At 35.4% G+C, this 13,936-nt stretch overlaps 1 protein-coding gene and 1 non-coding gene across 3 annotated transcripts in view; one reads left to right on the plus strand and one right to left on the minus strand.

The window, feature by feature from the left end:
• The window catches only part of PEX7 (peroxisomal biogenesis factor 7), a 55,243-nt gene that overhangs the window by 22,143 nt on the left and 19,164 nt on the right, over positions 1–13,936 (plus strand). For both annotated transcript variants that reach the window (XM_045572735.1, XM_036414306.2), the window contains exons 7-8: positions 199–312; positions 1,795–1,850. In XM_045572735.1, coding sequence (XP_045428691.1) covers positions 199–312; positions 1,795–1,850 — 170 coding nt within the window. The remainder of the gene's footprint in view (positions 1–198; positions 313–1,794; positions 1,851–13,936) is intronic.
• LOC118706270 lies at positions 6,549–6,698 on the minus strand. Its single transcript, XR_004983976.1, has one exon. It is a non-coding gene; the product is annotated as a U12 minor spliceosomal RNA (small nuclear RNA).

Raw genomic sequence — 13,936 nt, forward strand, 5'->3', positions numbered from 1 at the left:
CAAGTCAGACTAATTTTTGCTTTTCTGATGTATATTTTGATTCCTTTCTATAAATTGTCATATAACTTCTCAAGAATGACTCCTGGGTTCTGATTAAATAATAATCCGAAAATAGATACTATTGTTTCTAATAGAAGAACCTGGACACTACTTAATTGAAGAGTTGTCATAGTTTATTTTTCTCTGCATTGCTGTCAGAATTTGCTGGTGACGGGGGCAGTTGACTGTAGTTTGAGGGGCTGGGACTTGAGGAATGTTCGACAACCAGTGTTTGAACTGCTTGGTCACACCTATGCTATCAGGAGAGTGAAAGTAAGTTTTTATCTTTTCTTTTTATACATAGAATAAAATACAATCAATGAAATATAAAAGGTGCTTATAAGTGGGAGATATTAATTCTTTTTTATGAATGTTTTTGTTATCCAACTAGTTATAGTGAACATTGAAAGCTAATATTAGGTAAAATATTTGAATAATTATTGAATGAATTGGGACAATGTAGTAAATTCATACTTAGAGTTAAATAATTTTTGTTTTTCTGTCATCCACAATCTGCTATTTATTTATTTCTTTTTCTTTTTCTTTTTTTTATTAAGGTATTATATGTGTACATATCTTACTATTGCCCCCCCACTCCCATACATGCCCTCCCTCCCCAGATATACTATTTCTTTTAATATTTTTAAACTATAATAATTACTTTTAGTATTATATGCTTCATAATTTCTTATTCAGTGAGATGGTCTCTTTATTTTGTTGAAACTCATATAGCAAAATGGTTACTTTTTTTCTTTTCTCTAACATGATAGTATATATGAATGTTCACAAACATTTGAGGTATAAAAAATTTTCCACTCTGTAAACAGCAGAGGATGAAATAAATTTTTTCTGCTGCTCCTAAGAAACTTGCCTGTTTATAACAGCCATAATTTAGTTTTCCAGCTTCTATTTAACTCCAGGCAGATTAAGAAACAGAAATTTAAAGAATTTCATTCTTTGTTTTTTACACAGAAGGTAAAATGTACTTTATCGATCTTTTCTTTAAAAAAAAATTTTTTTTTTTTTTTTTACTAGTTTCAGACAGGAAGGGAGAGGGAGAGAGAGCTAGAAACATCAAAGATGAGAGAGAATCATTGATTGGCTGCCTCTTGCATGCACCCTACTGGGGATTGATCCCACAACCCAGGCGTATGCCCTGACCTGGAATCGAACCATGACTTTCTGGTTCATAGGTCAGTGCTCAACTGATGAGCCACACCAGCTGGGGTTATTGATCTTTTCAGTAAGAATAAGTATTCTATTCCTGTTTCAAAAATATAAAATTTCAATTAAATTAGTATTTTAAATTTTAATGGCTGTAACTTAACATATGAGACACAGTGCCCTGGCACACAGGTTTTAATAGTTGAAGATATTTTGAATTTTTGTTCACAGTGCTCCTGAGAATGAAATAGGGTAATGTAGTGAAAGTATTTTGCAAATTAGAAAGTTGGCAAATCTGGTTAATATGTGTATGTAACTATTAAAGTACTGATGAGAAAGACAATAAAGAAATGTTATTGCAAAGGGCAGCTTATGAAAGTATGTTATTACTTATGTAAAAGATACTATTTTAAATTTAAGTGTTTTTTCTGTAGATGATAACGTACATAAAAGGCTACAATATTTTTGCCTTGAATTAAAGCATATAAGGTTTAGAAAAGCATAATTTTTTAGTGATAGCCCTGACTAGATTTTAATTTATTAAGCATGTTATAATTATAGCTAACTTCAAAAAAATGTTTTCTTTTATAGTTTTCACCATTTCATTCTTCTGTGCTGGCCTCTTGCTCCTATGACTTTACTGTAAGGTACAGTAGTTTTAGATAAGTTTCATTGTGAAATACCAAGTAGCATTTGCATCTTTGCGATTTTTAGGTAGATAATGTATTTATCTTACTAATATAAAAAATGTGAGCTGCGCACATTTGAAAATTTGCCACTGGTTTGTGAGTTTTTAATGGTACTTACTTTAACTTCTATTGATTGAAAAAAAACAACAAAAAAAACAAAACAAAACTTCTATTGATTGCATATAAACCAAGGCAGTTACTCTATTTCCCTTATTTTCTGCTTTCCCTTCTCCATCAAATTGAGTTGTTTTATTTATACTTTGTCAGAACATGCAATATATGACATATAGCACCGTCATATTATACATTATTCTTCTACTCTTATTTCCACCTTAGTTTTGCTTTTAGATATATAACTAAATATATTACATATTCATCACCAATTTTTTTCTGAAATTTCCCCATCATCTCTTGGTTTGGTGACTTTTCCTTGTAGTAGATTCCTCAAGAAGGGCTGATGATTAGGAGCCCTTGTAAGTTTAAAACTGTTTCTCTATGTCCTGGTACTTAAAGGATGGCTTAACTGAATATAAACTAAATTTACATTTCTTTCCTGCAGCTTTTTGAAAATGCTCCCTCATTTTGGCCTTGTTTTATGTTGTTTTTGAGAATTTTGATGGCAGTTAATGGTCTTGTCCTTGTGAGTTATTTGATCTTTTTTTTTGTTTCATTTGCATGCTACAGGTTAAAGAGTTCAGTGGGTTCTTTAAATAATGTAGCTTAGGTCTTATTTTATTTCCAAAAGTTTTTTTTTATTTTATTATAATTTAAAATATTAGTTCCGGAACAATGTTTTACCATTTGCAGGGGCTCTCAACATAAATTGAATTTCTTTTTGCTATCTTCTATATCAAATGCTTTCTCTCTGATGTTTTTTACTTTTTAATTTAAAAAAAATTTCATTTTCATTCTCTTGGTTGTTTTTTTTCTGTTTGCAGAGCCGTTATGTTATGTAAATGTATTCTTTGGGCACTATGTAATTTTGTCTTCATTTCTGATATCATTTTTCCTTTCTCCCTCTATTTCTTTCTTGTGTTTATTTAGCTCTATTTCACTTCTTTCTGTTTTTGCCCACTTCTTTGTTTTTGCAATTCCTGATTATAAAGGAAAAACTATTTTTCTCCTCTACTCTCAGTAGTCTTGAGACCAAATGTGTGTGGGGTTTTCCCCCACCAAGCAATTCTTCAGTTCTTAGCAGACACCAACTGGGTATCCTATAAATTTACCTCAGTTTTGAGATAACATCAGACCCTACAGATGAAGGGCTCAGTTCCACAAGACTGCACCATTTCCGATGTCAATCAAAAGTTCAAGTTGTCACATGTACTTCTGACCTACCAACTGTAAATTGGGGGTTCCCATGAGCCCTCCTCAGATTTGATCATTTTTTAGAATGGCTTTTACTTTTACCAGGCTTTTTTTTTTTTTTTTTTTTTTTTAATGTTATAAAGGATAGAGATAGACAGATGAAGATGTACATAGGGAGAGTTCGTGAAGGTCCCAAGTGCAGAAACTGGGGTGAATTACTCTCCCAGCTGTGGTGGTGTTTACCAGTCTTGAAGCTCACTAGATCTTATTGTCCAAGAGTTTTTACAGAACTTAATTTCCGTGTCCTTCCCTGGAGGTTAGTGGGTGAGGTTGAAAGTTCTAGCCCTCTAATCACTTAGTCTTTCTGATGACCAGCCCCTTCCAGAGGTTATATAGGGGCTCCATCCTAAATCACCTCATTAGCAAAAACTCTAGTTTGCTCAAAGGAGGCTCCTTATGAATAACAAAATACTCTTCTGTCATTCAGAAAATTCCAAAAGTTTTAGGAGCCCTGTATCAGGAAGCAGGGACAAAGATGAAATTACTCTTATACTCTTCTGTCTTCTCTGTTCAGTTTTGTTTTCTCTAAACTGCCCTCACTGTCCTCAGAGGCTTGCAGCTGGAACATGGGAGATAGCTCATTGGTATTTGGTTTGTCTGTTTCTTTTTACATGTAATTAGAAGTTTGGATGTGTTAAAGATCTGAGTTTTGTGTAGTTTTAATTGTTCTTTTTGTTTTCCTGTATTGGTTTTTGTGAGGATACACTAAGAATTTTCGACTTACATAACCTCATTGTCTCAACTACCCAGAATTCCTCTCTCCTTCAGAGTCAGTATTTTATATGGGAGAAGCTATATAACTTTGTTTGTGTTGATTGTACTTTTACTAGAATAAATTACAATGCCTTGAGAGAAATTATGTGCTTTAACATTTTTTTTTGACTGATCTAATAAAAGCCAGAGAGACAAACCAGGAAACATCACATTGAGGCTTCCAGCTCTCAATTAAAACAATACCATAACCAGGTTTTGTTTTTTTAAAATAGTATATATAAAATACTAAAGAGTTATTATAGAATTTTTAGCATTGGAGTTAAATAATGGCAATGTGGCAGAAAAGGAGAAAAATTAACAGTTGTTTTCCATCCACCCCAAGTGTTTCCAGATTGAAACTTTGGAGCTAGATCATTGGTTGGAGAAAAGGACTGTAAATGTGGATTCAAAAGTCATTAACTTACTGACAATTCAGTCTCTAAGAGTGACTAAACCAAAAGGAGATGAATTTAGAGAAATAAATTTGTGCCATGGTGGGAGACACTGCTGGCATTAAGGGCAGATATCAGGCATAAAATCCTACAATGGCCATAACATTGACTCCCCTTCCTCCAATAGGACCCCTATTGAATTGGATTTCAGGCAGTAGGAACATTGAATGGGATAGGTCTAAGAGAATACAAGTCTTTATTATGCTTAAAATTCTACATTATATCTGTTATTTAAATTCTTATTTTTGATTAGCCGTGTCTAGTTTACAAAGTATTTTTACATAAAATATTTATTTTAATCCACACACTTGCTTTTTTTTTTTTTTTTATATATTTTATTGATTTTTTACAGAGAGGAAGGAAGAGAGATAGAGAGCTAGAAATGTTGATGAGAGAGAAACATCGACCAGCTGCCTCTTGCACACCCCCCCAATGGGGATGTGCCCGCAACCAATGTACATGCCCCTGACCGGAACCGAACCTGGGACCCTTCAGTCTGCAGACCGACACTCTACCACTGAGTCAAACTGGTTTCAGCGGGGTGCTTGCTTTATATAGAAGATAGTTGACTCAGTGAGGTGGAAGGGCCGGCTGATGTCACATAGCTGGCAAGGAATACAGCTAGAGTTGAACTTAGATCTTCTATGTCTAAGTCTTTTTATATTACTTGATACTTGGAAACTTCTTTAATTCTAGGGACTTTGTGTATTTCTATTTTTCCCCTATTGTGTAAGAATGTTCTCCATAGAGACTAAGTTAATAATAACAAAATATTGCCTTTAATCTCTATAATCATTTCAGAATTGAAGTATTCCACATAAATGACTCATGACAATGATGGGTCCATAAAAGTTTATGTGCCATAATTTTTATCTTAATATGAATTTAAAAACATTTTGAAATTAGCCCTAACTGGTTTGGCTCAGTGATTAGAGAGTTAACCTGTGGACTAAAGGGTACCAGGTTCGATTCCGGTCAAGGGCATGTACCTTGGTTGTGGGCACATCCCCAGTGGGGGTGTGCAGGGAACAGCTGATTGATGTTTCTCTTTCATCAATGTTTCTAACTCTATCCCTCTCCCTTCCTCTCTGTAAAAATATCAATAAAATGTATTTAAAATTTTTTGAAATTATAATATATATGTATTTTACACACACACACACTCACACACACACACACACTCACACACACACACACACTCACACACACACTAGAGGTCCAGTGCACAAATTCGTGCACCAGTGGGTCCCTTGGCCTGGCCTGTGGGATCAGGCTGAAACTGGCTCTCGGACATCCCCTGAGGGGTCCTGGATTTTGGGAGGGCACAGGCCAGGCTGAGGAATCCCACTGGTACACAATCGGGGCTGGGGAGGGACTCAGGAGATTGGCCAGCTGGGGAGAGATCACAGGAGGGCTCCAGGGTGTTTCCAGACCATCTCTCTCAGTCCAGATCAGTCAGATCTTAGCAGCAAGCTAACCTACCATTTGGAGTGTCTGCTCCTGGTGGTCAGTGCACGTAATAGTGACTGGTCGATTTGTCTAGTATCTGCCCCCTGGTGGTCAATGCATGTCATAGCGAGTAGTTGAGTGGCCTTAGCATATCATTAGCATATTATACTTTGATTGGTTGACTGCATACTTAGCACATTAGGCTTTTATTATATAGGATAAGAAAATACACACTTGTACACATGTATAAAGATACACAGATGTATAAACATTTATTGAAAAATGTTTGGAAAGATATAACCAGAATTTCAAATAGATTACTGATGTGTGGGATTTCATGTGTCCTTATAATTTTTTTAATCTTCTTTGAGTTATTATTTAGGAACACCACCTTAAATTTTCCTTAACAGAATTGTAACTTCTGACCACAGCTGGCCTTGTATCAGCTATTGAAATGTTCTGTGTAATACAGGACTGTCCTAAGGAACAGTGGTCCCCATAAAGATTACTTTAGTTTTATTCTTTCACTTAAAAAAAAAAAAAAAAAAATATATATATATATATATATATATATATTTTTTTTGTTGTTGTTGTTGTTTGTTTGTTTGTTTGTTTTGTTTTGTTTTGTTTTGTTCAGGCAGATTGAAACTCCCAGGCATCCTGAAAAGTAGGCGGGTCACCTTAGGGGCAACCTTTACTGGCTCAAAAATTCGTCTTACATTAGCAGTGAGAATTCAGGTATCACCCTGAATCATTATTTTCCTTACTCATAAGCATAAAAAAATGTATGTTTTTATTCATAGTTTTCCAAGAGAGAGGGAGATAGACGTATTGATGAGAAAGAAATATTAATCAGCTGAATTCTGCACGTACCCTACTGGGAATTGAGCCCGCAACCCAGGCATGTGTCTGACCAGGAATGAACCAGTGAACTCTTAATGCATGAATTTTGTGTACCAAGCCTTTAGTATAAGATAAATAGCTTTATTATATTGCATTAACAGGAAAGTGGTCTTAGTACACATTGGATTGTAGTACACATAGACTCTTAACAAAGCGGCAAATACAGAAATACCTTTTATCTTTGTCACATTTACTCTCATGGGATTTGCCTTTATACAGTAAGTGTCTTAACTTTGGTATAGTTGATGGACTTTTTTAAGATCCTTATGTTTATTATCATAGAGATTTTCAGGAGCAGATAATTCTCTTTCTTCCCCTTCCCCATAAAAAAAGGTCAGGCAGAATAAACAGATAGTATAGCTGAATATGTACTCTGTCTCAAACCTTTCATTTCAACTTTACCTAGCCCCCTTACCCACAAAAAAGGTCAGTCAAAGTAAATAGATAAGAAATGTGGCTGAAGGTGAGCTCATATGCAGCTTCAAATGATCATTTAACCTCATTTTTAAGATAGTTGTTGAATTCCTTTATATTTGTTTATCAAATCACCAGAAATTATGTGGCTAATGATATGATGCTATTTGCAGGAACTGTGAATCTTAAAATGATCTGAGAGTGATTTACTATTCCATGTTCAGATATAAAAGTCTTTGTAACACAGTTTTTGCTTTTTGCCAGAGGTTCACCAGACTTCACCACTGATTATAGGAAAGCATCTTAATGCAGTTGTCTTTAGTTTTCTTGTTAAGAATTAAAATATATACATTCACATATTTAACTCTTATAAGTATATTTTTGTAATGAATATATTTAATAAAACACATTGCCTGATTACAGGGTAGGACTTGTCCGTTTCATTGTTTTATTCCTAGCATCTGGGACATGGATATACTAAATACAATTGTTTATAAATGTGAGTGAATTTAAATTATATAAAAAATGTTGATACTCTGGTCACTTACTAAAAGGCTGCAAATGGCCCAGCCGGCATGGCTTAATGGTTGAGCATTGACCTATAAACCAGAAGATGAAGGTTCATTTTCCTGTCAGAGCACATGGCAGGGTTGTAGGCTCAGTCCCCAGTGTAGGGCATACAGGAAGCAGCTGATCAATGATTCTCTCTCACCATTGGTGTTTCTTTCTCTTCCTCTCCCTTCCTCTCTGAAATCAATAAAAATATTTATTTTTTAAAAGCCTGCAAATGATTATATTTTAATATGGTTTTCACTTTTCATTTAAAGTAGTTATTACTAAACTGAATTAAAGTGTAAAGTTCTGTTGGGATAAGAAAATTGTATTTTTCACGGAGAAAACTGCTTTTCTTTTGTTTAAATCAGTATTGACTAGATTGCAATATTTTAGTATTTAATAAATTTGGAACGATTGTATTGATATCCTGATTGTTAACTAAAGTTACAGATAGATACTATTTTTTCACAACTAATTGTAATATGGGATTTACTGATAAATCTTTATGAACTTCATATAACTAATGTTTAAGATATTTGTATGTTATTATATTGGTATTTTTTTAAAATATGTTCCAAAAGAGTTTTTCCATTTGACTTGTTTAAATTAGAAAATTCTTGTGTTGATTATTGCAATACTGGAAAGATCTTTTGATGAAGTGAAGCGTAATTTTGCAAGTTAAATGCCAGGTGAAAAAATGAAAATAATTTCCTATAAAATGAAACAACATGCATTAATTAGAAAAAACTTGTAAGACTTTTTTTTCTTCTTGTAAGATACTTGATTTTAAGTACCTTGATTTATAATTACAGAATGTTTTCAGAATTATTTAGTACTAACGGTATTCTTTAAGAATCAAACCAAATCTGTGTCTAATTCACACTCTAATGCAAGCACATGAAGAAATAGATCTAAAAGGAATGAGGAATGTTAAGCCTGAGGTTAATGCCATGTAAGTCACTGCTTTGAACTTTGAATTGTGCTGATTAGTCCCAACAGAAAATTTATGGAGTTTGTCAGTTAATTTGCATTATAATTTTTAAAAAAATTCTCTTGTGCAGTTTCAATAAGGCAACTGTGGGTTTTGTCGTATATATTTCCTAATGTAGATATTGCTTTGCCTCATCTTCCATAGTAGGAAGTAAAAAGATAATATCTGAAAATGAACATAATCAGTGAATTCTCTGAGCATATTATTCCAAAATACAGAGTAAAAAAATCAGAAGAAACAGCTAAAAGAATTTAAAGTGAATGCCTCTGAGGTGAAAGATCAGGGAGGCACGGCTTGAAGCTGCTGTTCTTTGTTATAAGCCTGTAGAATTAGTGGACGCAGATCTGTGCAAGTATAGTTTTTAAGAAAAAGGCACTTGTGTAGAACCTCAGTGTTGCCCTCTCCTAGTTATTTACACACATAGTGAACCTATTTATTTAGATCAATTGGGTTTTACCTGTCAGTTGTTAGTAGTTTACTTTGTCCCCTAAGAATTCAGGGGTAAATTATTTATTTATTTATTTATTTATTTATCTATTTATTTATTTAAAACATTAAGTATTTCATGGTAACATTGCTAATCAAGACCAAAGGCCTGTCCTGAAACTCCCAACCTAGAGTGTGGCAACACTAAACAAATATTCTGATATTGAATTTTTAAAGATTTGACCTAATGAAATGAACCATACAGAGAATAAAATCATGATTATGTATCTATTTTCATCTTAAATAAATTCAGCAGAGTCCCCTGTCTTTCTTCATTAATTATTTTAGGACGTGTGTGAGCACACCTGTGTACACTCCCGTGTGAGCAGAAACTGTCTCGAGCTAGCCTAAATAAAAAGTGGAAAATGTTCTTAGACTCTGGGTTCCCTTCACCCCAGGGCAGTGGTGCAGCAGGGCCTAGGCAAGGTGCTGGAGCTGCTTTACCCTGAGTTCCTGCTTCATCAGTCCTTCTAGACTGATCCTTTTTCTCCCCAAGCTTTCATGTCCAATCACCAGAAAGTAAACAGACTTCTTTATTCTGCTTTGGGTCTGATTTTCCCTCTCCAACCTTAGTCAATGTCTGTTTTCTTCTCCCCACCACTGTATCCATCTTCTAATGCGGAGAGAGCTGTGCAATAAGAGGTCCTTGTGCGCTGTGCTGACATTTCACAACCTGATACCCCGAGTGGTTTTATTCATAAATGCTCAGCTGCAGAGATGAGAACATTAAGTGTTTCATGGTAACATTGCTAATCAAGACCAAAGCATAGGCAGGTTGCTGCTGTAAGTTTAACGTTCTTCTACATTTAGGTGTGGAATTTAAGTCTCATCTGATCACATTATCCTCTGAACTTTGTGAAATGGTATTTTGCTCCAGGTAGCCACGTTTTGGTGCCAGTTACAGTTCAGATGTATATAGACCATTATCTCATGCCTGAGATAATGATACTATTGCATGAGTAAATTCTTACCATATTGTTTATTGTCAGATATTTGTTTGAGACTTTATTGGAAGAAAATTTCATGATTCTTTATTTTGTGCCAGAAAGCAGTAAACAATCTCCATGGGAGTTCCCCCCCCCCCCCCCCCTATTTCTTTTTGTTGAGATGTGACATTCTTCAGAAAGCCACCCTACATCCTTGTGGATCACAGCCATAAACTCCCCCAGAACAAGCCTTCCATCAGCTAATGGTTTTCTTTAATTTGTCAAAGGTACTCTAGGCTTTGTGGTGCATGGTTCCTGGACTTAATGTTTGTTGTGATGAAGTGGAGTCAGCCCCTTCACAGTACTGATCTAATTAAAATTTTAATTGAAATCTGAATAATTCATTTTGCTGAACAAGCTTAAGTTTAGAATTTTATTATATTTAACCTTGGAAGTTTATAAATATGGTATGGTTTCTGGATAGTTGCAATTGAGTATTCTCAAAGTCATCTTTGAAAATTGTTCAGTAATTCTTCAAAATTAATAATATATTCAGGAAATTAGTGTTTTTCTATTTTAAACTTTGTTATTACCAGTTCCAAAACACAACCACCTTTTCAATCCAATCATGCAAATAAATGAGCATTAACATTCAATAAATATTTTTGAGTTAATAAATGAAAGTTTAGCCTTTATAAAATTTGCTTGCTTACAATTTATATTTTTAATCCCCTCGGAAAGCAATACAGATGATAAAGTAATAAGCCCATGATTTCATGTTATACTCAGAGGGAATTCACTTTTAAAGGATAGAAATCTCTGAGGTTATAAAGAGAGCCAATCACTTGAGTGATACCTGAGTTAGGAGGAGACAGCAAAGTAGATGAGAGGATGTAGTAAGGGCATATAAAAAAAATAGAGCAGAGAAGGGATAATTTCTGAACTCCTTGCCATAGGAGTACATGTTTATTCTATTCATAATTTTCCTTAGGGCATTGGTTTTGAATATAAGTTGGCACACTAATGGGATTTTGGCATGGACTTTGGCTTATGGAATTTTCTATGTAGTTTGAGGAGTGAGGGGGAAGCCTTACTTGGTCCAGGTCCATTTGAACTTTCAGGTTGTTAATCAAAGCTTCCCAAAGAATCCCAGATCCTGCCGTTTATATTCTAGGTTCACTGTCATGGCCCAGTCTAGAGAAAAAAAATGAATGGCAGCATCTTCCAATAGAAAAAGTGCTGGACATGATGCCAGTAGAGTCTGTGCTTTGGGGCTGCCATTTATTTGCTATGTCACTATAGATTGTTTAATTTCATTGAACAATTATCCTCATCTCTGAAGTGAGAATGATTGCAGTAGTCCCCCCCTAACTGGGGATACATTCCAAGACCATGGGAGCCTGAAACCTTGGCTAGTACTGAACCATATAGTGTATATAACTTATGTTGTTTCCTATGCATAGATATCTTTTTACTTAAATAAAGCACTTTATGACTTCTTTTAGGCATATCTGAATTGCCAGCATCACTACTCTTGCACTTTGGGGCCATTATTAAGTAAAATGAAGGTTACTTGACTATAAGCAGCAGTGGATCTAATAACCTAGAGGGCTACTAAATGACTAGTGGATGGGGAGCATAAACTGTGTGGATACACTGGACAAAGGGATGATTCACATCCTGAGTGGGACAGACTGGAAAAAGTATGAGATATCACACTACTCAGATGTACAATTAAAAACATAAGAATTGTTTATTTTTGGAATTTTCCATTTAGTATTATATGATCACAATTGGCTATGGGTTACTTAAACTGCTGATAAGTGTGGACTACCGTATACCCTTTGTATCTTACTTGAAAATTTTTATGCTTATTCAAAGCAATCTATAATAATAAAAGGATAATATGCTAATTAGACCAGATGTCATTCCGGATGTCCTTCCTGACAAAGCTGGGGCTGGAGGGAAACCAGCCTGGTCCCAGGTGCCTATGGGTATCCTGAGGGAAGCCATCCTAGGTCCTGGGTGCCTGCAGGCGGCCTGAGGGAAGCAAGCCCAGGTCCCAGGTGCCTGTGGGCGGCCAGAGGAGGGAAGCGCGAGTCCTGGGTGCAGGAGGAAAGCTGGTGCCAGCAGCCCAGCTGAGGGAAGGAAGGCCTACTCTTGCATGAATTTTTGTGCATCGGGCCTCTAGTATAAGATAGTAGGGAAGACTATGCACATTGTCAAAGTCTTTCTTGCTGAGGATGGATTGGGTAATGTGAGAACCTTAGTTTTGGATTATCTTTATTCTTCATTATTGGGAAACTAGAGCTAACACTAATACTTGTTTGTTCAGCAGCTTCTTATCCTAATCTGCTAAGTTAAATTATATGGGATAATGGTGTTACTTTTCCTGTGAAACTATTTGCCTGTCTTTTACTTCTAATGTATTTGTCCTTTCCCAAAGTTTTGCCTTCATTAGTGGTTAGAGCCACAATGAAGTAATAATTCTAGCCAGTAACTGTCTGGATCGGTTGTTCTGAGAGTTTGGCCCTAGGACCAGCAGCGTGAGCATCACCCGGGAACTTGTTTCCAAACTAAGTTCTACAGCCACACTCCAGGTGTCTGTATTCATGCTCAGCAAGCTCTTCGGGTGATTCTGATGCAAACTTAGGTTTGAAAACTGCTGTTTAGATCAGTGATTTTCAATAAATGGGTAATGCCCCCTCCCCAGGTCAAAGCTTCCCAACCTTGGCTGCATACTACCTTCATCCAGAGAATGTTTGCATCTTCCAATTCCTGTGATGTACTCTAGGCCAATTAGAATTTCTTGGGGAGCATTCACACATCAGTATTTTTTAAAATACTATAAAGGTTGAAAACCACTGCCTTTTTCTCTCCCCACCCCTTCTTCCTGAAATCACTATTGTTTCTAATGGGAATTTATCTAATCTGTATGTATGTTGATATAAGGGTGAGAAGTACTGCTTTCCATGGTGTTTTCTAGCCTATCAGCATTTCTTGGGAAGAGGTCTCTGGATTTCATACTGATCTGCTCAATCAGAATTTTTTAGGAAAAAAATTCTCAGCAAACCTGAGGAATGTGTCTTTTCTGAATGTCTGATATATATTTTTAAAATATACTTATTGATTTTTTACAGAGAGGAAGGGAGAGGGATAGAGAGCTAGAAACGTCGATGAGAGAGAAACATCGACCAGCTGCCTCTTGCACACCCCCTACTGGGGATGTGCCCGCAACCAATGTCCATGCCCTTGACTGGAATTGAACCTGGGACCTTTCAGTCCATAGACCGACGCTCTACCACTGAGCCAAACCAGTTTCGTCTGAATGTCTGATATATTGAGCCTTGGTCCATCATTTGGGAACCAGGCCTATAGGTGATTTAAAAGTTATCTTATTTGTGAGGTTGGTCTTTGTTATTTGTTTATTGTGTCCTTAATATGTTTATTTATTTTTTTGTTCATTCATGAAACATTCTTGGACTATCCATGTGTCAGATACTTTTATACATGCAAGAAATACAAAGAATGGAATACTGTCCTTGAGTGTAAGGAACTTGGTGACTTTTAGAGGAAAATAGATGGATGAATAATTAATTTAAATAGTAAATAAACAAATGCATCTTTCTTGATATCTTTTGTTCCATTAATCATTTTGATTCTTTTGTCCTATTAATTTTTTTCTGCTTAAATATATCTCTAATCCACCCATCAATTTTTCCTTATCATCACTGTATCGCCTAAAAT

The sequence above is a fragment of the Pipistrellus kuhlii genome, unplaced genomic scaffold (assembly GCF_014108245.1).
Source record: "Pipistrellus kuhlii isolate mPipKuh1 unplaced genomic scaffold, mPipKuh1.p scaffold_m20_p_5, whole genome shotgun sequence".
Lineage (NCBI taxonomy): Eukaryota > Metazoa > Chordata > Mammalia > Chiroptera > Vespertilionidae > Pipistrellus > Pipistrellus kuhlii.